The following is a 21,787-nucleotide window of genomic DNA, read 5'->3' on the forward strand; positions in this document are numbered from 1 at the left end:
AATGGTCAGTACAGGGTCACAGTGAAGTCGTTATTTTGAAAGATGTCTTTGGACTTAAAGGTGGTAAGACTATCAGAGCGATGAAGGCTGACGGGTAATCTGTTCTTAGTTGATGAGTCTTGGTAGGAGAAATTCTTCTGTCGGTACGCTTTTGTCTTAGTGGGACTAGCAGAAGCTTGGTGTCAGAAGATGAGCAAAGAGGTCAAGCGGGTGCACAGATGGGAGTGAGTTCGGAAAGGTACCGAGGTCCAGTGTCTGAAACAGCGGAGTAAGTCAATGTGGAAAGTTTGTAAGCTGGCGATTGGCAGTCGGTGAAAGGAAAGAGAGAGAACAAAGATGGGTAAAATTGCAACACAAATAAAAAGACGCATACAAAAGGAGACACAAAAGCATCAGAAGAAATTATCGTTGGAGACCGAAGCCGAAAAGCTTTTGCGATTGGAAGAACGCCGTGAGAAAGCAAAACAAAACAAAACTAAAGAAAAAATCAAAACAATTTTTTTCAAAACATACTTTTAATTAAAATGAACTAATATGGGTAAAATATTTTTCCTCAGGTTTCGGGATTTCCTTTAATACTAAAATCTAAAAAATGTGAGGGGCACTTGTAGCTTGTGGCACTCCAACGCCCTTCCAATCGCAAACGCTGCTCGGTTACAGCCACCAACGATAAGTGCACCTGATGTGTTTGCCATTTGTTTTGTATGCGTCTCATGAACACACACACACACACATACATCTTCTGTAGACTCTGAGACACAAGATTTCTCAGGAAAAGAGATAGGGTGTGGGCGAGTGTCGGATGGGTTTTCTGTCTTAAGACAAACTTAACAATCAGAACTTTCGGAGACTAGCAACTACGTGTAATAATCCTTACAGGATGACTGCTCTCTAGTCAAGTTTGTCGCATCCCGTGTCTAGAGACCAAAAAACTGTGAACAGCTGGTGCTTTTCCCAGAAATCGTTGGCACAAAATAAGGAATCACCTAGCCACAAAAATCACCCATCCTTAATCTGTATGACTACAAAGGTAATTCATATAAAGAAGAATAAAATATAAAAATATTAAATATTAAATATTAAAATGTTGATGCACTCAACGACGTATTTATAAATTCGATAAAAAGGTTATGCTTCCCCAAGACTTATTTCATGAGAGAGCCATTCTTTATGCAGTTTGCATCTTCAGTGAAGAAGCTTTTCAACCGTTTTCCTAAAAAATTTTAAGTGTTGATATTATTGCCATCAGCATACTTATTTTCAAGGTGAACTAAAATGCAAAACTTTGAGCGTGAAAAGTGAGAAGGATTAATGTTAATGTGCAAATTATGGTAGATTATGTTATTCTAATCATTTGTTAATTATTTTTCTAATTTAAAATTTGTCTTTGTTCAATTCAAATTTTTGTTGGTGTTTTTGATATAATCATGTAAAGCTGTAGAACGTAGGTGACAAAGAGTTACCATGATGAAACGTATTGTAGTTTTATTTGTGCTAAGACAGAGAGAGACTTGGGTGAAGCTTTTGAAACAGTCCGTCATTCTGTCTGACGCGAGTTAAAATGAAACGCAGGATTACAGAGTAAAAAATACAGTCAATAACAAGAAAGTCAAGGTAGTTATATTTAAGGACTTTATTGATGTATACAGCACTGAATTTTTGTACGTTCGTTCTTTTTTCTGCACGTTGATGTGGTCGTCAAAACATAGTTCCACAATCTGAAACAAACAAACATTAATTACATTAACATTACTACACTAACAACCATGTGTAACGCATAACTCATTGCTTAAATGGCTGATTGATATCTCTGGTCTGTAATCTAAGATTTACCTAAAAAAAACTCAGTACCCACTTGGTAAAATAATATTAAGAGCATAGACGTCTTCTGCTCACCTAGTGTGTGAGACACAACTGTGTGATCCATCAGTAATGTCATTAGTATTTGCCTCCATGACCACCACCGAATCCTCCAAAGCCTCCGCCAAAACCTAGACCACCGCCAAGGATGCCAACACTTCCAATTCCGATACCACCGCCAAGACCGTAACCGCCGTAACCGCCCAAGCCGCCCAAGCCGCCCAAGCCGCCGAAGCCGCCGAGGCCGCCAATTCCTCCGTAACCTCCATAGCCTCCATAGCCTCCATAGCCACCATAGCCTCCATAGCCTCCATAGCCACCATAGCCGTATTTAGGAATGACGAGGACCTTCGCGATCTTAGGTGGGTAGTAGAAGCTAGCGAGACTGGTAGCCACCAGCGAGAACAGCAGCAAAGCGACGGCAGCCTTCATTCTGTAGCAAAAATATCTCAACTAAAATATAGATGGAACCATCTTAAATTAAGCCAAACTGATTTCATATTTTAAACAATAGTTCAAAGTCAAATACATAATTCAGTGAAGAGAGAAACGATAGAGGGAGAATGCATTATGATTTAGGTAAAAGGGAAGAAATCAAAAGATAGAATAAAAAGAAAGAGGAAGAAAAGTAAAACTTAATCAGCAAGAACAGAAGGACTCAATCTTCGATGTAACCACATATCGAAATAGCAAACAGAGAAAAGCTGTTAAGCTACCTACCTTGAATGTAGGATGTGTGTGATGTAAGGCGGCCTGCTTTTCGTCTTATATACTCGTGCTTTGTAGCCGTAGGGATCATCTCAATCAGATGTTGTCACTTTTATGGAACGAAGTTGAGAAACCAAGATCGTAAAACTGTGTCGGACCCATTAATCAATAATTATCAGACTTATCATTGCAAGGTCTCATATTTTATGTATAGACAGAAAGAGGTTGTCCAGTACTATAGCTTAAAGGGACAGCTAGGTCCATGGCACGTCTTCTTATGCGTTAACAAAGAGCAACTACCGAAGTAGATTTTACAAAATAATAAATTTTACTTAATTTAACCCGTTCATTTAAAAAAATTGCAATCGTAATAAAAACAGAAAAGAATACAACAACAACAACAACAACAACAAAAATATGCATTTGACGAGTGATCCTAAAAAACGGGTGGAATTGTAAACATTAGCCTGCTAGCTATTTTCTGGACATTTGTAACATTACTTCCGGAAGAATACGTAAACCAGAAATAAGATTGATATGTAAATGTACAAGTACATACTTGCCTTGTGTGAAAGAAAAACAAACCACGTAAGATTATTTAACATCGCGCCTTCATTTTTGTGTTAATAACAAACTTTGATTTAAAGAAAATGATGAATAGATTGAATGGCTTGATGACAGCTGTTTAAAAAATTATTGGTTATTAATTTCTTTAAGAAATAATAGTGGTTATGAATGTGACAAAGGGTTCGTGTTTAAAGCGCATGACGGACGCAAGTTTGAATACAAACTGTCTTGTGATGACGTTAACTACCCTGGTGGCAAGTTGGACTCCATTGTGAGCGGTTAATGGAGAAGGTAACTGCTGTGATGCGAGTGGCACTAAACTTTTTCGGACCTATTTCGTTCTTCTGACATTTTTAATCATAGTAATTAGATGGTAAGATGGATTGGTTTATATTCGTTTAAAGCTAACCAGAGTGGCCTAAGGCTGAAACCAAGTTTGGTACAGGTGAAGGAAAGAATTTGCAGACACACAAGAAGTGATAAAAAAAGACATGCTTTTTAGTTTGTTTTTTTTTTTTAAATCTAAAGTAGTGGTTCTTAACCTGGGTTCGATCGAACCCTAGGGGCTCGGTGAGTCGGTCTCAGGGGTTCGGCGGAGCCTCCGCCACGGAGGTCAAGACACACCCGCAATTAGTGATGAAACTTGTTGGTTCGGTACCTCAAAAATGGTTAAGAACCACTGATCTAAAGAGACTTCTCACATCAGTAAATCAACAAAACCTATAAAATTGAAGAAGAAATGAACGATAAATCAGGAATTGTACTAACTAAAAAAGAAAAATATTTGTGCATTCACTGTGAAAGCTTTTAAACTGAAAAGAAACACGCCCAAGAAAAATTGTCCTCTAAGTTAAATCAGATTGAGATTGAATTTTGCGTTTGATTTTATTTTTTGTCATTTTTTGACAAGTTCGTGTTCTTTTTTAGTTTGTGTTTACTTTTTTATTTCTTATTTATTAAATATCTTGAGACCTCTTCTTTTGCTAAAGTGTTGGTGGTCAGAATTTGTTCCTTACTGTCAAGGTCAGCTCTTTGGTATTATTATTCCTTATAAATTATTGTCTTAAATTTGAAATCTCTTCAAATAATTCACCAATCTCCCCGTGCTCCCAAGTGTCCCAACAAAACCTAATGCATATTTATACTGACTTCATGTCTAAAGATTCCTTTTACTTTGGGCAACTAGTGCCGTGCTTTCAATTTTGTCAAAAAAACAAACAAACAAACAAACAAAACAAACAAACAAAAACAAAACCCTACAACAAAACAAATACATCAAATAAAAGATGTATACAAAAAAATGCAAATAATTAACTACTTGACATCTCCTTAGTCTCAAAAAGTCTTAAAAGTTGGCTTAATAAGAATCAGCAGAGTTATTTCTGTTGAGGTTGTGGTTATGGAGTCTACAGAGGCATTATGGGTAGTGTATTAAGCCGAAAAGCGTTTGCGATTGGAAGAACGCCGTGAGAAAGCAAAACAAAACAAAACTAAAGAAAATAATCAAAACAAGTTTTTTTAAACATACTTTTATTTAAAATAAACTAATAGGGGTAAAATATTTTCCCTCAGGTTTCGGGATTTCCTTTAATACAAAAATCTAAAAAATGTGAGGGGCACTTGTACTTTGCTGCACTCCAACATCTTCCAATCATAAACGCTTCTCGGCTACAGCCGCCAACGATAAGTGCACCTGATGTGTTTGCCTTTTGTTTTGTATAAGTCTCATGAACACACACACAAATACATCTTCTCTAGACTCTGAGACACAAGTTGTCTCAGGAAAAGAGATAGGGTGTGGGCGAGTGTCGGATAGGTTTTTTATCTTAAGCTAAACTTAACAATCAGAACTTTCGGAGACTAGCAACTACGTGTAATAATCCTTACAGGATGACTGCTCTCTGGTCAAGTTTGTCGCATCCCGTGTCTAGAGACCAAAAAAACTGTGAACAGCTGGAGATTTTCCCAGAAATCTTTGGCACAAAATAAGGAATCACCTAGCCACAAAAATCACCCATCCTTAATCTGTATGACTACAAAGGTAATTCATGAAATACTAGTATAAAGAAGAATAAAATATAAAAATATTAAATATTAAAATGTTGATGCACTCAACGACGTATTTATGAATTCGATAAAAAGGTTGTGCTTCCCCAAAACTTATTTCATGAGAGAGCCATTTTTTATGCAGTTTGCATCTTCAGTGAAGAAACTTTTCAACCGTTTTCCTAAAAAATTGTAAGTGTTGATATTATTGCCATCAGCATACTTATTTTCAAGGTGAACTAAAATGCAAGACTTTGAGCGTGAAAAGTGAGAAGGATTAATGTTAATGTGCAAATTATGGTAGATTATGTTATTCTAATCATTTGTTAATTATTTTTCTAATTTAAAATTTGTCTTTGTTCGATTCAAATTTTTGTTGGTGTATTTGATGTAATCCTGTAAAGCTGTAGAATGTAGGTGACAAAGAGTTACCATGATGAAAAGCGTTGTAGTTTTATTTGTGCGAAAAGAGAGAGAGACTTGGGTGAAGCTTCTGAAATAGTCCGTCATTCTGTCTGACTCGAGTTAAAATGAAACACAGGATTACAGAGTGAAAAATACAGTCAATAACAAGAAAGTCAAGGTAGCTATATTTAAGGACTTTATTGATGTATACAGGACTGAATTTTTGAACGTTCGTTCTTTTTTCTGCACGTTGATGTGGTCGTCAAAGCTGAGTTCCACAATCTGAAACAAACAATCATTAACTACATTAGCATGACTACACTACCAACCATGTGTAACGCATAACTCATGGCTAAAATGGCTGATTAATATCTTCGTTCTGTAGTCTAAGATTTACCTAAAAAAAAACTCGGTACCCACTTGGTAAAATAATATTAGGAGCATAGACGTCTTCTGCTCACCTAGTGTGCGAGACACAACTTTGTGATCCATCAGTAATGTCAGTAGTATTTGCCTCCATGACCACCACCGAGTCCTCCAAAGCCTCCGCCAAAACCTAGACCGCCGCCAAGGATGCCAACACTTCCAATTCCGATGCCACCGCCAAGACCGTAACCGCCGTAACCGCCGAGGCCGCCCAAGCCGCCCAAGCCGCCGAGGCCGCCAATTCCTCCGTAACCACCGTAGCCTCCATAGCCTCCATAGCCTCCATAGCCACCATAGTTTCCATAGCCGTATTTAGGAATGACGAGGACCTTCGCGATCTTAGGTGGGTAGTAGAAGCTAGCGAGGCTGGTAGCCACCAGGGAGAACAGCAGCAACGCGACGGCAGCCTTCATTCTGTAGCAAAAATATCTCAACTAAAATATAGATGGAACCATCTTAAATTAAGCCAAACTGATTTCATATTTTAAACAATAGTTCAAAGTCAAATGCATAATTCAGTGAAGAGAGAAACGTTAGAAGGAGACGCATTATGATTTAGGTAAAAGGGAAGAAATCAAAAGATAGAATAAAAGAAAGAGGAAGAAAACTAAAACCTAATCAGCAAGAACAGAAGAACTCAATCTTCGATGTAACCACATATCGAAATAACAAACAGAGAAAAGCTGTTTAGTTACCTACCTTGAATGTGGGATGAGTGTGATGTAAGGCGGCCTGCTTTTCGTCTTATATACTCGTGCTTTGTAGCCGTAGGGATCATCTCAATCAGATGTTGTCACTTTTATGGAACGAAGTTGAGAAACCAAGATCGTAAAACTATGTCGGACCCATTAATCAATAATTATCAGACTTATCGTTGCAAGGTCTCATATTTTATGTATAGACAGAAAGAGGTTGTCCAGTACTATAGCTTACAGGGACAGCTAGGTCCATGGCACGTCTGCTTATGCGTTAACAAAGAGCAATTACCGAAGTAGATATTACAAAATAATACATTTCACTCAATTTAACCCGTTCATTTAAAAAAATTACAATCGTAATAAAAACAGAAAAGCATACGAAATCAGTAACAGACAACAAGAAAAAAAATGCATTTGACGAGTGATCCTAAAAACGGGTGGAATTGCAAGCATCAGCCTGTTAGCTATTTTCGGGATATTTGTAACATTACTTCCGTAAGAATTCGTAAACCAGAAATAAGATTGATATGTAAATGTACAAGTGCATACTGGCCTTGTGTGAAAGAAAAACAAACTACGAAAGATTAGTTAATATCGCGCCTTCTTTTTTGTGTTAATAACAATCAAGCTTTGATTTAAAAAATGAATAGTTTGAATGGCTTGATGACAGCTGTTAAAAAACCTATCGGTTCTTAATTTCTTTAAGAAATAATATTGGTTATGAATGTGATACAAGGTTTGCGTTTAAAGCGCATGACGGACGCAAGTTTGAATACAAACCGTCTTGTGATGACGTTAACTACCCTGGTGGCAAGTTGGACTCCATTGTGAGCGGTTAATGGAGAAGGTAACTGCTGTGATGCGAGTGGCACTAAACATTTGCGGACCTATTTCGTTCTTCTAACATTTTTAATCATAGTAATTAGATGGTAAGATGGATTGGTTTATATTCGTTTAAAGCTAACCAGAGTGGCCTAAGGCTGAGACTGAGTTTGGTACACATGAAGGAAAGAATATGCAGACACACAAGAAGTGATAAAGTACTTTTTTCTTTTATCTCAAAAAGGACTTCTCACATCAGTAAAAATCAACGAAACCCACAAAATTGAAGACGAAATGAACGATAAATCAGGAAATATACTAACTAAAAAACAAAAATATTTGTGCATTCACTGTGAAAGCTTTTAAACTGAAAAGAAACACGCCCAAGAAAAATTGTCCTTTAAGTAAAATCAGAATGTGATTGAATTTTGCGTTTGATTTTTTTTTTTTTTTTTTGGTCATTTTTTGACAAGTTCGTGTTCTTTTTCGTTTTGTGTTTACTTCTTTATTCCTAATTTATTAAATATCTTTAGACCTCTTTTTTGCTAAAGTGTTGGTGGTCAGAATTTTTTCCTTACTGTCATGGTCAGCTCTTTGGTATTATTATTACTTATAAATTATTGTCTTGAATTTGAAATCTCTTCAAATAATTCACCATTGTCCTCGTGCTCCCAAGTGTCCCAACAAAGCCTAATGCATATTTATACTGACTTCACATTTGTAAAGATTCCTTTTACTTTGGGCAACTAATGCCGTGCTTTCAATTTTGTCAAAAAAGAACAAAACCAAAACCCCACAACAAAACAAATACATCACATAAAAGATGTATACAAAAATTCAAATAATTAACTACTTAACATCTCCGTAGTCTCAAAAAATCTTGAAAGTTTGCTTAATAAGAAAATGACAAGCAGGTTATTGTGTGTCTTCACACACCTGTTAGTTACTAATTTCATTAAATATTTTGTTCTTATTTTTACTGCAAATGGAAAATCGCTTTTTAATGATTGGGTTAAATATACAATCCTGTAGTATTTTCTTAAGAAGAAACTATCTGGTCTCTAGACAAATGACAAAACTATCATCTTCATATTAAAAACACCATAAAACCTATGATGTCCCAAATGTTACCGGATGCGCTTTGTCACGTGGTCCTACCTGTCCCCGTGAGCGTAAACTAGCCAACGTGTCTATCTCCTCTTTCTGTCTATACATCAAAATGTACCATTGACAAAAAATGATTAATGGGTCAGGCACGTTTAGTATTAGTGACAAAAACTGATTGATATAACCCCTACGGCCTCAGAAGACGACTATATAAGTGGAAGAGCAGACCACCTACTTTAGTTGACCTCCGAGCATTTGAAAACCACCAGAAAAAGTCCGACATACAAGGTAAGTAGCTTAGCATCGTTTTATCGTACATTATTTTTATAGTACTTTCATCTAATATTTTACTTCCTCTTATCATTTGAGATCTGGGAGTCTGTACAAGTTTTCCCTCCTTTCTTTTATTCCTTAAATCGTTTGTTTTCTTTTTTTAACGTACCTGGTAGTACTTTTTCCTTCACTAGTTTGTTTTTTTCACCAAGGGGGTCTCAAAGATTACCAGTGTGTAATGCATTGCCTTTGTTCAGTTTTATAACACTTCTGATTTCATTGCGACATTCACACAGGAATAAAAATATCGATATGTGTATATCTGTGTGTAGAACAAGAGAAATGCAATTTAAAGTAAATATTTAATAAAATAGTACATATATTCAGAAATATTTCTCACTGTGATCAGCTGCGTGTAATCTGATACTTACTTAGCTTTCTGGTTGTCAAGTATCTTTCACTTTTGATGATACGTAGAATTAACTGGAACGGATAGACAATAATGAACAGCTCAGGAGCAGTCCAGAATTCATATACAGTTTGTTTTTAGGACATCAATATCATAGCAATAAGTGCAGTCTCGTGCTGGTGTAGACTCATAATGTATATGTAGGCACCTAGTGGCTCAAACAACTGCTTTTTATGTCTCCTCCAGACGAACTTCCCCTCGCTAGTTTGCAAACTCGATAATTGGTGAGTTTTTCTTACTAAGAGGCCAAATTGTCTCTTACCGCGTCTCTGGTCACCCTTTGATGTTAGACCGATTGAGGGAAGCTAAATATCTTCAAGACAACGGTTCTGTTCAGACCAGCGTGTCCAATGTCTCGACCATTCTTGCAGATAATTATTAGAAACAGGTCAACTTAAACAGTGAATTGTTGGTGTTCTAAACATACACTAAAATATGTTGTTCACAGTAGGATTCTGACTTGTTTGATTGTTTGTTTTTGAAATACAAAGCCAGTTTGGTTTAGGATAAGCTGAAATTAAACATTTACAAGTTTACACATTTTCTGTTTCAGAATGAAGGTTTCAGTTGTCTTGCTGCTGTTCTGTTTGGTGGCTACCAGCCTCGCTAGCTTCTACTACCCACCTAAGATCGCTAAGGTCATCGTCATTCCCAAGTACGGCTATGGTGGATATGGCGGCTATGGAGGCAACGGAGGCTATGGAGGCTACGGTGGTTTCGGAGGCTTTGGCGGCATCGGCGGCATTGGAGGCATCGGCGGCATTGGAGGCATTGGCGGATTTGGCGGAATCGGCGGCATCGGCGGTCACGGTGGTTACGGTGGTTATGGAGGTTACGGAGGTGGATCAATTGGAGTTGGAAGTGTTGGCATCCTTGGCGGTGGTCTAGGTCTTGGAGGAGGATTTGGTGGCGGTCTGGGAGGAGGCAAATACTACTGAAATTGCTGATGGACCACACGTCATGTCTCACAGTAAGAAAAATGCGTGTCTGCTGTTAATGTTTATTTTTATTTTACCGAGTACATATTCAGTATTTTAATACAAATTTTAGACTACAGACCTGAGACAAAAGTATTTATATGAGTTAAGCCTGAACCACATTGCTAATATAATGTTTGTTCATTGCAGGTCGTGGAACTTGATGTTGATATCCATGTCAACGTACTTTTATAGCCAAAGTACTAAAATGCAATTATGCCCAAATTAATAAAGTCTGAAATCTACCTTCTTTTGCCTCCTTGTTATTGACTATATTTATACTTCGTGTGGCTGTGTCAGAAAATGATGATATTAAAACGTAAAAAGGAAGTTACATAATTAGCTGAAATAATATTATTAAATTTATTATCAAATAATTAAAAATAAAGCTAGCTATTTAGAAAATGACCGAGATGTTTTTAGCAACAGTTGTAAAAATGAAGTTATTAAAATCAAATGCTTTACATAAGTAATATATAGAATGAATCACCAACAACCATGCATCCATATTCGCATGCAACAGACAGACCCACTTATACAATATACACCCACTCATACACATAGTAAATTACAGACAGACATTATGCAGACTCAAGATGAGGACAGGGTTATAGTGAAGTGTTTAAACACAGTAATGTGTTTAAAAAGGAGAAAAATATGATCACTGTTACAATGCAATAAACTTTTTTCTACTTTGGTCGTTTACTCATAAAGTCTTTACAGTTAAATTATCTATATGTTTGTAAGCCTATTTGCCTCTGTTTATAATAACATGCCCACGGTTCAGGAGCACATCCCTGATATCTTTTTACAATTAAAGGCAATTCCTTAGGAACTACCATAGTACTGTAGTACTTGAGTCAAATAGATACCACTGGTTACATCATCACCAATAACATCAACTCCTTTGTAGTTGCAACGACAAGGCTGATAACTCTAGTTACGTAGGCATCCCTGACTTCCAGAACAGACAACTCTTCTAGTAGTTTTATAGCATTACTGATGCTAATAAACTTATTTATTCATTAACTTACTTATTATTGGTGTTATTACTTTTTTATGTGCTTTCTTTCAAGGAGAACTGAAAGTGTCACCACTTTTTGACAGTTTAGAAGTTTCTAGATACAGTCAAATCTCGCTACTATGCCACCCACCGGGACCGAGCAAAAGTGGCATAGTAGCGAGAGTGGTATAGTAGAGAGGGTTCGTTAAAACGGCTTTATTTGCTCAAGTTACCCGTCAGTCCAAAGCAGGGGTGGGCAATTAATTTTCCCAAGGGGCCGCATGAGAACTTGGGATGGTTTTAGAGGGCCGGACTAATATAGTTAACTCAGTTTTACCCAATACTGTATATATAGTATATATATATACTGGCTGGCGGGCCGGTCAGAGACAGGAGGCCTTTGCCCAGGTCTGGTCCAAAGCTCTCAAGAATCGTCGGCTTCGCTAGCTGTCTCCTCTCATTCTCCCCCTCACCTCTTCATCCTCCACCCCTCCCAACCACATCCGCGCACCTGCATCCTGTCGCTAGTCGACCCCCTCACACCTTCCCTCTGTCACGTGGCTGTCACCCGGCCAGCGACCACCACCCCCCACATCGCCAGCCTCCACCCTCCCTGTGTGCGTGCTAGGTTCCATCCCCACTAACTGCGATGTCCCACACTACCACACAGTATAATAATCGAGCACTGCGCGGAATTTTACAACTTGTGTCTTTTAACAGTCACAAAAAAGTGGCATAGTAAAGAGAGTCTGGGGTGGCATAGTAAATTTTTTTTTACATTGAATTTATAGTCGGGACCGAGCAAAAGTGGCATAATACCGAGAGCGGCATAGTAGCGGGGTGGCATAGTAGCGAGATTTGACTGTATTACAAGTTCTCTGTAATCAAATAATACAGTTTACCAGTGCTTACTAAGAGTACACATCATAGCTCAGCTGCGGATGCCGGCGCCTGACAGCATCTCTTGTGATGTTTTCCAGGATTCTCTCTTACCAGCTTTGAACCAGTCTCTGAGGCCGATATACAGGCGATTATTCTGTATGCTGAGAAAAAACAATTGCCAGCAAGACAAGCCTTTTTTCGAGTACTTAGATATTTTACATATGCTATTAGAAACATTGCAATATCTATATATATATATACCTGAGAGGAAAAAAATTATTAGAAGTTGCGAAGAAGAGGAGAAAACAGAAGTATTTAAAAAAAAAGAAATTGCAAAAAGCTTGAACATATCTCACATAAAAGGAGGAAGTAAAATGCATAATAGAGATAATACAGAAATAGAACAGATAAAAGATGTACAGTTCCCGTACCTTATATATGAGAATTTTTTTACTGTTTTCCAAATACTTGGAGGTGAGGGACAGGATCCGGTCTAATCGTCTGCTTACACAGTCGCTATTTGTAGCCGTATGAATTACATCAATCAGTTTTGTCACTTTTATGACACGAAGTGAAGAAACCATGATCTTTATTTTTATGTGCCTGCCCATTAATTAATTTTTGTCAGAAGTACTGTTGAAGGGTCTAGTAGTGCACAAACAGAAAGAGGAGAAATATAAGTTAATAAATGTATATTTACGGTGACATCTAGAGCTACGATACATTTGTCACATCATAGGTTTGATGGAGGTTTTGTAGTTCATCAAGCTGATTGCGCAAGAGTAGCCCTTTCATTTGTAGAAACGATTTTACGAGGACAGTTGTTAAAAAAATATTGTTTGGTTAATAAAAGCCTTGTAGCTCTTCTGTAGCTTTTTGGCTCTAGCACTTGACGGCCCTCATCTGCAACTTAGTCGACTTGAAACGCTGGGGGAGCAGCAGACACAATATGACAGGATGACTGCTTTAATCATGTCATGTGTAACTTCTCTATTGGTCTTAGTGTCCACTTACTATTTGTACTGTGATGGCTCAGTAGGCATATTAGTGTGATTTATTTCTCCTACCAGTAGCATCAGTAACAGTGTATTAGCACGTGTTTAATGTTGCATAAAGTTGTGGAGAAGGTCTTAACTGCAGTCGTCGCATAAGCCATCCGATGGACGCACCAGCTTACTAGCTAAACTCCTTTTACAAAGTCCATTTGCTCTGCAATGAAGAGTTATTGTTTCGGTGTTACTTGAGCAGTTCGTGGACAAAATACTGCAGTTCGTGTGCCATCTATTATTTATGAACAGCCACACACCACCTCCATCATTCTTTCCATAGAGTTTGCGAGAGAGATCAGCACAGAGCAGTTAAAAACCAGAATGTTGAAGAGCCGAGTCGGGTATGTCGGGACAAAGCCATGTTTCACTGACAGAACACTGAGCAGTCTCTGAAGTCATGATGAGATTTAGAAGCGGTTCATCTTTTCTTGTTTACCAGAAACCGCGAGTTGAAGAAAAATAATGCAGGCAGTGGAGGTTGTGAAAGCGAATGGGCAAACATTTGCCAGAGTTGCCAATCCCAGCTTACAGTGAACTACGCTACGCTGATTTTTGTGAATGTCAGAAGAAGAAAAATAGCTCTTAGAGTAAAATTGTATTGATGGATAAAGCTGTTAAATACACTTTTTAAAGCTTAATTTATTTATTGTATGTAAAGAACACTCACCACGTAAAATTACAATAACTATTTCTGCATATTCAGATAAATGCTGTGAACTGCACTATAGACTAAGCGGTTGACCGAATTGAAAGCAAACGGTTTTGTTGCTGTGGACGGTATCTGTTCGTAGAAATGTTTTAAACACATGTGGAATTATGCTGGTTACCTGTTTGATTCTTTTTCGTAGTAGCGAAAGATGAAAACAAAGAAAATATGGCTTGGGTTTATATGCATTCCATTTTTGTTGGTCAATCAATTAATTTTATTGATACCTTTTCAATGAGTTTTACTTCGTTTTTACTCTGTATTAAAAATTCTAAAACCAATGTATATTTTTAGATTGATACAGTCATCATCACCGTGAAGCAAACATTTCACACGAATAAATATAGCCTGTTAGAGAATCTTTATAATGGAAATGAAATCAGTTTTATTTGTATTAAAAATGAAAAGACAACAGCATACATTGTGTAAATATTCTTGAACAGTTGTCGTCCTGACTGGTGTTTATCAAAAAATTCCTTGAAATGTTTTAGTCAGTAGAAACAAAATAAATTTGAGTTGAATTACATTATTTTTATAACTTTTACTTTTACTTTTTATAACATTCTAGATGATAATTAAAAGAAGTAACTGCTGATTAAATTATTTGATAATAAATTATGTAATTTTATTTCAACTCATTTATTAAAGTTGCTTTTCCATTTTAAGGTTACACCATTTTATTTTTATGTGACAGGATCACGAACTACAAATACATTCAATAACAAAAAAGCAAAGAAAGTTCGTTTAAGAAACTTTATTGATGTAGCCAAGAGTGCATTATAGTACGGTGACTATGAATGTTCGCTGATGTCGACATCAACATTAAGCTCCACGACCTGAAATAAACCAACAAACATCACATTAAAATAATTACACTACGAGTATGGTGCATGCTTAACACAGGGGAGAAGAGGCTGATTGTCGTCTCAAGTCTGTAGTCTAAAAGTACTAAGTATGAACTCGGTCAAATAAAACTAACAGCAGACACGTAGTTTGCTTACCTTTGTGTGAGACACGAATGTGTGATCCATCAGTAACATCAATAGTATTTGCCTCCATGACCACCACTGAATCCTCCGAAGCCTCCGCCAAGACCTAGACCACCGCCTAGGAGGCCAATACCGCCGATGCCGCCGATGCCGCCGCCGATGCCGCCGCCGAAGCCGCCGCCAAAGCCTCCGATTCCTCCGTAACCACCATAGCCTCCATAGCCGCCATAGCCTCCATAGCCACCATAGCCTCCATAGCTACCATAGCCGTATTTAGGAATGACGAGGATCTTCGCGATCTTAGGTGGGTAGTAGAAGCTAGCGAGGCTGGTAGCCACCAGGCAGAACAGCAGCAAAGCGACGGCAGCCTTCATTCTGTAGCAAAAATATCTCAACTAAACTATAGATGGAACCATCTTAAATTAATCCAAACTGATTTCATATTTTAAACTATAGTTCAAAGTCAAAAGCCCAATTCAGTAAAGAGATAAACGATAGAAGGAGAACGCATTATTATTTAGGTAAAAGGGGTAGAAATCAAAAGATAGAGAGAATAAAAGAAAGAGGAAGAAAACTAAAACCTAATGAGCAGGAACAGAAGAACTGAATCTATGATAAAACCACATATTTAAATAGCAAACAGTGAAAAGATGCTTAGTTACCTACCTTGAATGTCGGATGTGTTTGATATTCAAACGCTTGGAGGTCAGGTACAGAAGGCGGCCCGCTTTTCGTCTTATATACTCGTGCTTTGTAGCCGTAGGGATCATCTCTGTCAGATTTTGTGACTTTTATGGAAGAAAGTTGAGAAACCAAGATCTTAAAACTGTGTCGGACCCATTAATCAATATTATTCAGACTTATCATTACAAGGTCTAATAGGAAGTATTTTTAAGGCCTAGAAGTTGTCCAGTACACTCTCACAGGGACAGCTAGGGTCATGAGATGTTTTATTATGCAGCAACGAAGGGTTGTGCTTTAAATTTTGTCAAAAAGAACAAACAAAAAAGAAAACCACAACAAAACAAATACATCAAATAAAAGATGTAGAGAAAAATTGAAATAATTAACTACTTAACATATTAATAGTCCCAAAAATTCTTAAAAGTAGGCGTGATAATAATACACAATCCTTTTTCTTGAGTACTTATATATTTTACATGTGCTATTAGAGACATTGTAAATGTCAGCTTGTTATCGGTTGTTTTTCCATTTTTGTCAACAAAGACTAGACGGCAACATACCTACTAAAAAAATGGATAGAACTCTCCTATCCTTGAGATGAAGAAACTAACTCATTTGTTCACCAAAACCTATCAAGGTGGGCAAAATCAACATCACTTTATAATAATAATAATAATAATAATAATAATAATAATAATAATAATAATAATAATAATGCCCAGCATACTTTCTTTATAAATTTCTGAGAGTAAAGTACTCTCTGCATGTCTCGTGCTTAAAGTGAACATGAAACGAGAAAATGTCCCTCGTCCGTTCTCGCATTCAGTACAAAATGTCTGTGCTATGTTTTAATTTACTTGCTGGCTCCTGCCCTAACTATTTCTTTTAACTTCTCTTTCCTTGCGTGTCAGCCAGACACCTACGACCTTCGTCTTACAACCGCCTCTAAATTATTGTCAAAAAACACTAACATATAGTCACAGGATTTTTTGAGTTACCGTGAAATAAAAAATAGAACTCTCTTCGTTCCAAGTCCCTCACCTACCCACTATAAAATCCTTGAGGTGTGCACTGAAAACTCACCTCTTCTTCCCTCATTAGTCTTAAAAATGTCCACACAATGCAAGTCCTTTTTACACCCTTCCCCGCTTTTCTACTTATCGCTACTTCCCTGGTCGTCTTTACAAAATCACAATACTCTCAGTGCCTGGTTATCCTTTCCTCGTTTATACTTTGTTTGGTTTTTGTTCTTCTATCTGTCGCATGTTGCCCATGTCTTGTTCTTGTTGCAATACGTGCATGCTCCTTACGAATGTGCGCTATACAAACCTAGGGTTTATTATTATTATTGTTATTATTGCTATTAGTATCATTGTTGTTATTAGTATTACTGTTATTATTAGTATTACTGTTATTATTAGTATTTCTGTACATCAACATAAGTACAAGAAATTTGTATAGTCGTGAACACTATTATTTCTTAGAACAATTATTAAAATAGAAGGTTTAAAAAAAGTCTTATCGTGAAACTATTTATAAAATTTCTTTTTATAAAGCTCTAGAGTTATTGGTAGTGTACAAGAGAAAGCATATTAGAGCAAGCATGGATTGTTTTTTTTTTCTTTCTCACTTGAGCCAGTATACACTTGTACATTTACTAACAGGTTCTCAAAAAATATTTATTATACATTGATCGACAAAGTAGAATGTTATTGTAATTTATCACACCCCTTTTGTTACTGATTTTATCAACTGCTGTATTATTATTATTATAACTATATCTCTAAACTTTTTGACAGAGTGAAACGGGTAAAACTGTTATTGTTTAATATTTACTTAAGTAGCAGGTATTTGTTGTCGAAACACAGCTACACCATCATCATCGGGCAAAAAACAACGTCTATGACTTCACAAATGTTAACGGATGCACCAAAGGAACAAGGTCCTAGATGTTCACATAGACGTTCACTGTGCAATGTGTCTTTAACATCTTCCTGTTCGTGTAAAAAAAAAATAGATCGCAACCCCATGCCATAAAAGTGACAGAAAGTGATTGAGATAACCCCTGCGGCTACAAAACACAATAATATAAATTAAATAGCAGACGGCCTCCTGCACTTGACCTCTAAGACATTAAAAAATATTAACCAAGAGGAATTTGTAATTAAATTCAAGTGTCACATTAAGTTCAGTATTAATATAATTTTATATGATAAAATTATTATCGTTGTTACAATGCTAACAGTTTGTTCTTATTTGAGTTATTTACTTATTAATTTTTTTTCATGTCTTATATGATTGCAAGGGTTTAAGACACTTTGGATCAGTGTTTTGATAATTGTCTTCGATACTTTCATGACCAACACTGTTAAGGCCACTGGTCTAAAGTCATTGAGATACTGTTTTTACCTTCAGGCTGCTAAATGACTTCTCCAGTCACCACTTAAAGTGGAATACCTATGCCACTTCCCACAGTAAATGTCGTAACCAAACAAAGTGTACTCATACCTCTTAAGCAACAAAAAATTCGAAAAATTATAAACACTGATATTTCTTTGAAAAATCAGTTAAAGAAGAAGGTTTTTTTAAGAAGACATATCATGAAACTATTTACAAAATTCACCTTCATTTTAAATAAAGCGTCATTGTTATTGATATAAAAAAACATAGACTAATCTTAGATGTTTTTTCTTTTACATTTGTCAGTAAGGACTTGTATATATACAATTGATTCTTTTCTTTGACTAACAGGCTATTTAAAAGGTAAAATTTACACATTTATCGAAAATAACTAGTTAGTGTTGCAATTCAAATTCCTGTTGATTACTGATCTCATCCACTGTTGTGTTCTTATTACGACTGCAATTGTAAAATTGTCTTTTAAAATGAGTTAAATTGGGTAAAATATACTATGGTTAGTATTTACTTCAGAAGCATCTGTCTGCATTTGAGACAAACGTGCAATATTATCATCGGCGAGGTAAGACCACAGAAAACTTATGACGCATGCGCCTATGTCACGTGGTCCTACCTGTCCCCGTCAGCGTACATTTGCCAACGTGTCATTCACTTCTTTCTGTCTATGCATATACATACCATGACACCTTTCAGCAGTAAGACTAAAAAATTGATTAATGGGTCTGACCTCAGTTTAAAAGTCTTGGTTTCTCAACACCGCGTCATTAAAGTCACAACATCTGACAAAGATAACCCCTAGGGCCACTCGACGCAACTATATAAGTAGAGGAGTAGACAGAATCCTTTACCAGACCTCCAAGCACTTGGAAAACATCATACAAGATCGACCTGAAAGGTACGATAACTATATGTACTTCTATCATATTTTACTGTTATTCTTGCAAAATATTTCGATGTTGTTTTACTCTTTAATTGTTTAGTCGTTATTTCTTTTCGTCCCTTTGACCTACCTCACAATGCATTGTACTTCTATCGTTTATGTCTCCACTGAAGTAAGCTTATAACGTGTAACGTTTGAAAATAAAGTTAATTTGTCTTAACATAAGCTACAATTACCTTTTCATAATTTAAGACATTTCTGCTTCAGAATGAAGGTTTCCGCTGTCATTGTGCTGTTCTGCTTGGTGGCTACCAGCCTCGCTAGCTTCTACTACCCACCTAAGATCGCGAAGATCCTCGTCATTCCTAAATACGGCTATGGAAGCTATGGAGGCTATGGAGGCTATGGAGGCTACGGAGGCTATGGAGGCTACGGTGGTTACGGAGGAATCGGAGGCTTTGGCGGCGGCTTCGGCGGCGGCATCGGCGGCGGCATCGGCGGCATCGGCGGTATTGGCCTCCTAGGCGGTGGTCTAGGTCTTGGAGGAGGTTTTGGAGGATTCGGTGGTGGTCATGGAGGCAAATACTATTGATATTACTGATGGATCACACAGTCGTGTCTCAAACACACCAGGTAAGCAAACTACGTGTCTGCTGTTTGTTTTATTTGACCGAGTGCATACTTAGTACTTTCAGACTACAGACTTGAGACGGCAATCAGCCACTTCTCCCTAGGTTAAGGGTGAACGATGTTGCTAATGTAATTATTTTAATGTAATGTTTATTGGTTTATTTCAGGTCGTAGAGCTTAATGTTGATGTCGACATCAGCGAACATTCATAGTCACCGTACTATAATGCACTCTTGGCTACATCAATAAAGTTTCTTGAACTCATTTTCTTTGCTTTTTTGTTATTGACTGTATTTGTAGTTTGTGAGCCTGTCACATGAAAATAAAATGGTGTAACATTAAAATGGAAAAGCAACTTTAATAAATGAGTTGAAATAAATTTACATAATTTATTATCAAATAATTTAATCAGCAGTTACTTCTTTTAATTAATCACGTAGAATGTTACAGTAAAAGTTGTAAAAATAATGTAATTTAAGTCAAATTTATTTGATTTCTACTGACTAGAATTTTTTTAGGCATTGTTTGATAAACACCAGTCAGGACTAACCCTGTTCAAGAATCTTTACACAACGTATGTTGTTCTCTTTTCTTTTTTAATACAAATAAAACTGATTTCTATTATCAAGATTCGCTAACTGGCTATATTTACTCATGTGAAATCTTTGCTTTACGGTGATGATGACTGTATCAATCTAGAAATATATGCTGGTTTTAGAATTTTTAATATAGAGTAAAAACGAAGTAAAATCCATTTAAAAGGTATCAATAAAATTGATTGATTGACTAACTAAAAAGTAATGTCTATAAACCTAAGCCATATTTTCTTTGTTTTCATCTTTCGCTACTACGATAAAGAATCAAACAGGTAACCAGCCTTATTCTATATGTGTTCAAAACATTCCTATGAACAGATCCTGTCCACAAGAACTAAACCGTTTAATAACAATTCGGTCAACCGCTTATAGTTTTTATTACTTAATAGAAGAAATTGGAAAAAGCTTGAACATATATCTCACCTAAAAGCAGGAAGTAAAATGCATAATAGAGATAATACAGAAATAGAACAGTTAAAAGATGTACAGTTGCCCGCACCTTGTATATCGGACATTTTTGCTGTTTTCCAAATACTTGGAGGGGAGGTTCAGGATCTGGTCTAATCATGGACGTATATAAGTGGACTGCTGTCTGTCTGCCAAGACCAACGTTTAGCCTCTAGCGAAGTGATCTGCTGTTAGTCTCAGCGAGCCTAAACAAAGAATGTGAATAAACCGGAAACTTTATCGTCTAATGCCTCGTTTTAGCAGTTAACTGGAAAAAAAATCGTCTGTCAGCAGTCCAGTAATACAAATTCATGGTCTAATCATGGACGTGTATTTATGGACTGATGTCTGTATGAAGAGACTTACTCTTGGCCTCTTGCGAAGCGATCTGCTGTTAGTCTCGGCGAGCCGTAACAAAGAATGTGAATGTTGTTTCCTGCCTCTTTTTAGTAGTTAATCGGAAATGTGAAAAAACCGGAAGTTTTGTGGTCTGGAGCCTCATTCTAGCAGTTAAGTGAAAAAAAAAATCGTCTGCCAGCTGTCCAGGGGATATACGTTCGTGGTCTAATCGTCTTCTCATACAGTCGCTATTCGTAGCCGTATGGGTTACATCAATCAGTTTTGTCACTTTAATGACACGAAGTGAAGAAACCATGATCTTTATTTTTATGTGCCTGCCCATCAATTAATTTTTCTCAGCAAGAGTGTTGAAAGGTCTAGTAGTGCACAAACAGAAAGAGGAGAAAGATACGTTAATCAATGTATTTTTACGGTGACATCTAGAGCCACGATACATTTGTCACTTAATAGGTTTGATGGAGGTTTTCTAGTACATCAAGCTGAATGCACAAGAATACAACAGAGTAATGGTTAACGAGAAGATATTAGAAAATTGTTTATTGTGCTCAACTCAGCCCGGTGAAAAACTATTTGAGAAACGATTTTACAAGTACAGTTCTCATAAAATAGTTTGGTTGATAAACTATTTTAAACAGTACCGAACAGCAGAAAAAAATAGTTTTAGTATTCAGAGTTATCATAAGAGATGTTAACCCTCACAATCACCCACATTGCTGATAAATTGGAAATATTTTTTAATAACCTGTTAGTCGCAAATACGAAGTTAAACATTTAAAATAGAAAAG

General features: G+C 36.7%; 4 protein-coding genes across 4 annotated transcripts in view; 1 reads left to right on the forward strand and 3 right to left on the reverse strand.

Annotated features, from left to right (window-relative positions):
• LOC112577016 (acanthoscurrin-1-like) overlaps positions 1-21,787 on the reverse strand; it is a 162,409-nt gene that overhangs the window by 68,495 nt on the left and 72,127 nt on the right. The window lies entirely within an intron of this gene.
• Positions 1,939-6,425, reverse strand: LOC112577372 (glycine-rich protein 23-like). The gene is made up of 2 exons (XM_025260435.1): positions 6,101-6,425; positions 1,939-2,141 (listed from the first exon to the last, which is right to left on the reverse strand). The coding sequence occupies exons 1-2, from the start codon at positions 6,423-6,425 to the stop codon at positions 1,939-1,941; spliced, it is 528 nt and encodes a 175-aa protein (XP_025116220.1).
• LOC112577373 (keratin, type II cytoskeletal 3-like) lies at positions 8,785-19,864 on the forward strand. Its single transcript, XM_025260436.1, has 6 exons — positions 8,785-8,927; positions 9,935-10,316; positions 10,509-10,541; positions 18,860-18,984; positions 19,237-19,602; positions 19,767-19,864. The coding sequence occupies exons 2-5, from the start codon at positions 9,936-9,938 to the stop codon at positions 19,559-19,561; spliced, it is 864 nt and encodes a 287-aa protein (XP_025116221.1). The 5' UTR covers positions 8,785-8,927; position 9,935; the 3' UTR covers positions 19,562-19,602; positions 19,767-19,864.
• Positions 14,738-15,791, reverse strand: LOC112577011 (glycine-rich protein 23-like). The gene is made up of 3 exons (XM_025259924.1): positions 15,654-15,791; positions 15,000-15,362; positions 14,738-14,834 (listed from the first exon to the last, which is right to left on the reverse strand). The coding sequence occupies exons 1-2, from the start codon at positions 15,755-15,757 to the stop codon at positions 15,038-15,040; spliced, it is 429 nt and encodes a 142-aa protein (XP_025115709.1). The 5' UTR covers positions 15,758-15,791; the 3' UTR covers positions 14,738-14,834; positions 15,000-15,037.

This window comes from Pomacea canaliculata, linkage group LG12 (assembly GCF_003073045.1).
Source record: "Pomacea canaliculata isolate SZHN2017 linkage group LG12, ASM307304v1, whole genome shotgun sequence".
Lineage (NCBI taxonomy): Eukaryota > Metazoa > Mollusca > Gastropoda > Architaenioglossa > Ampullariidae > Pomacea > Pomacea canaliculata.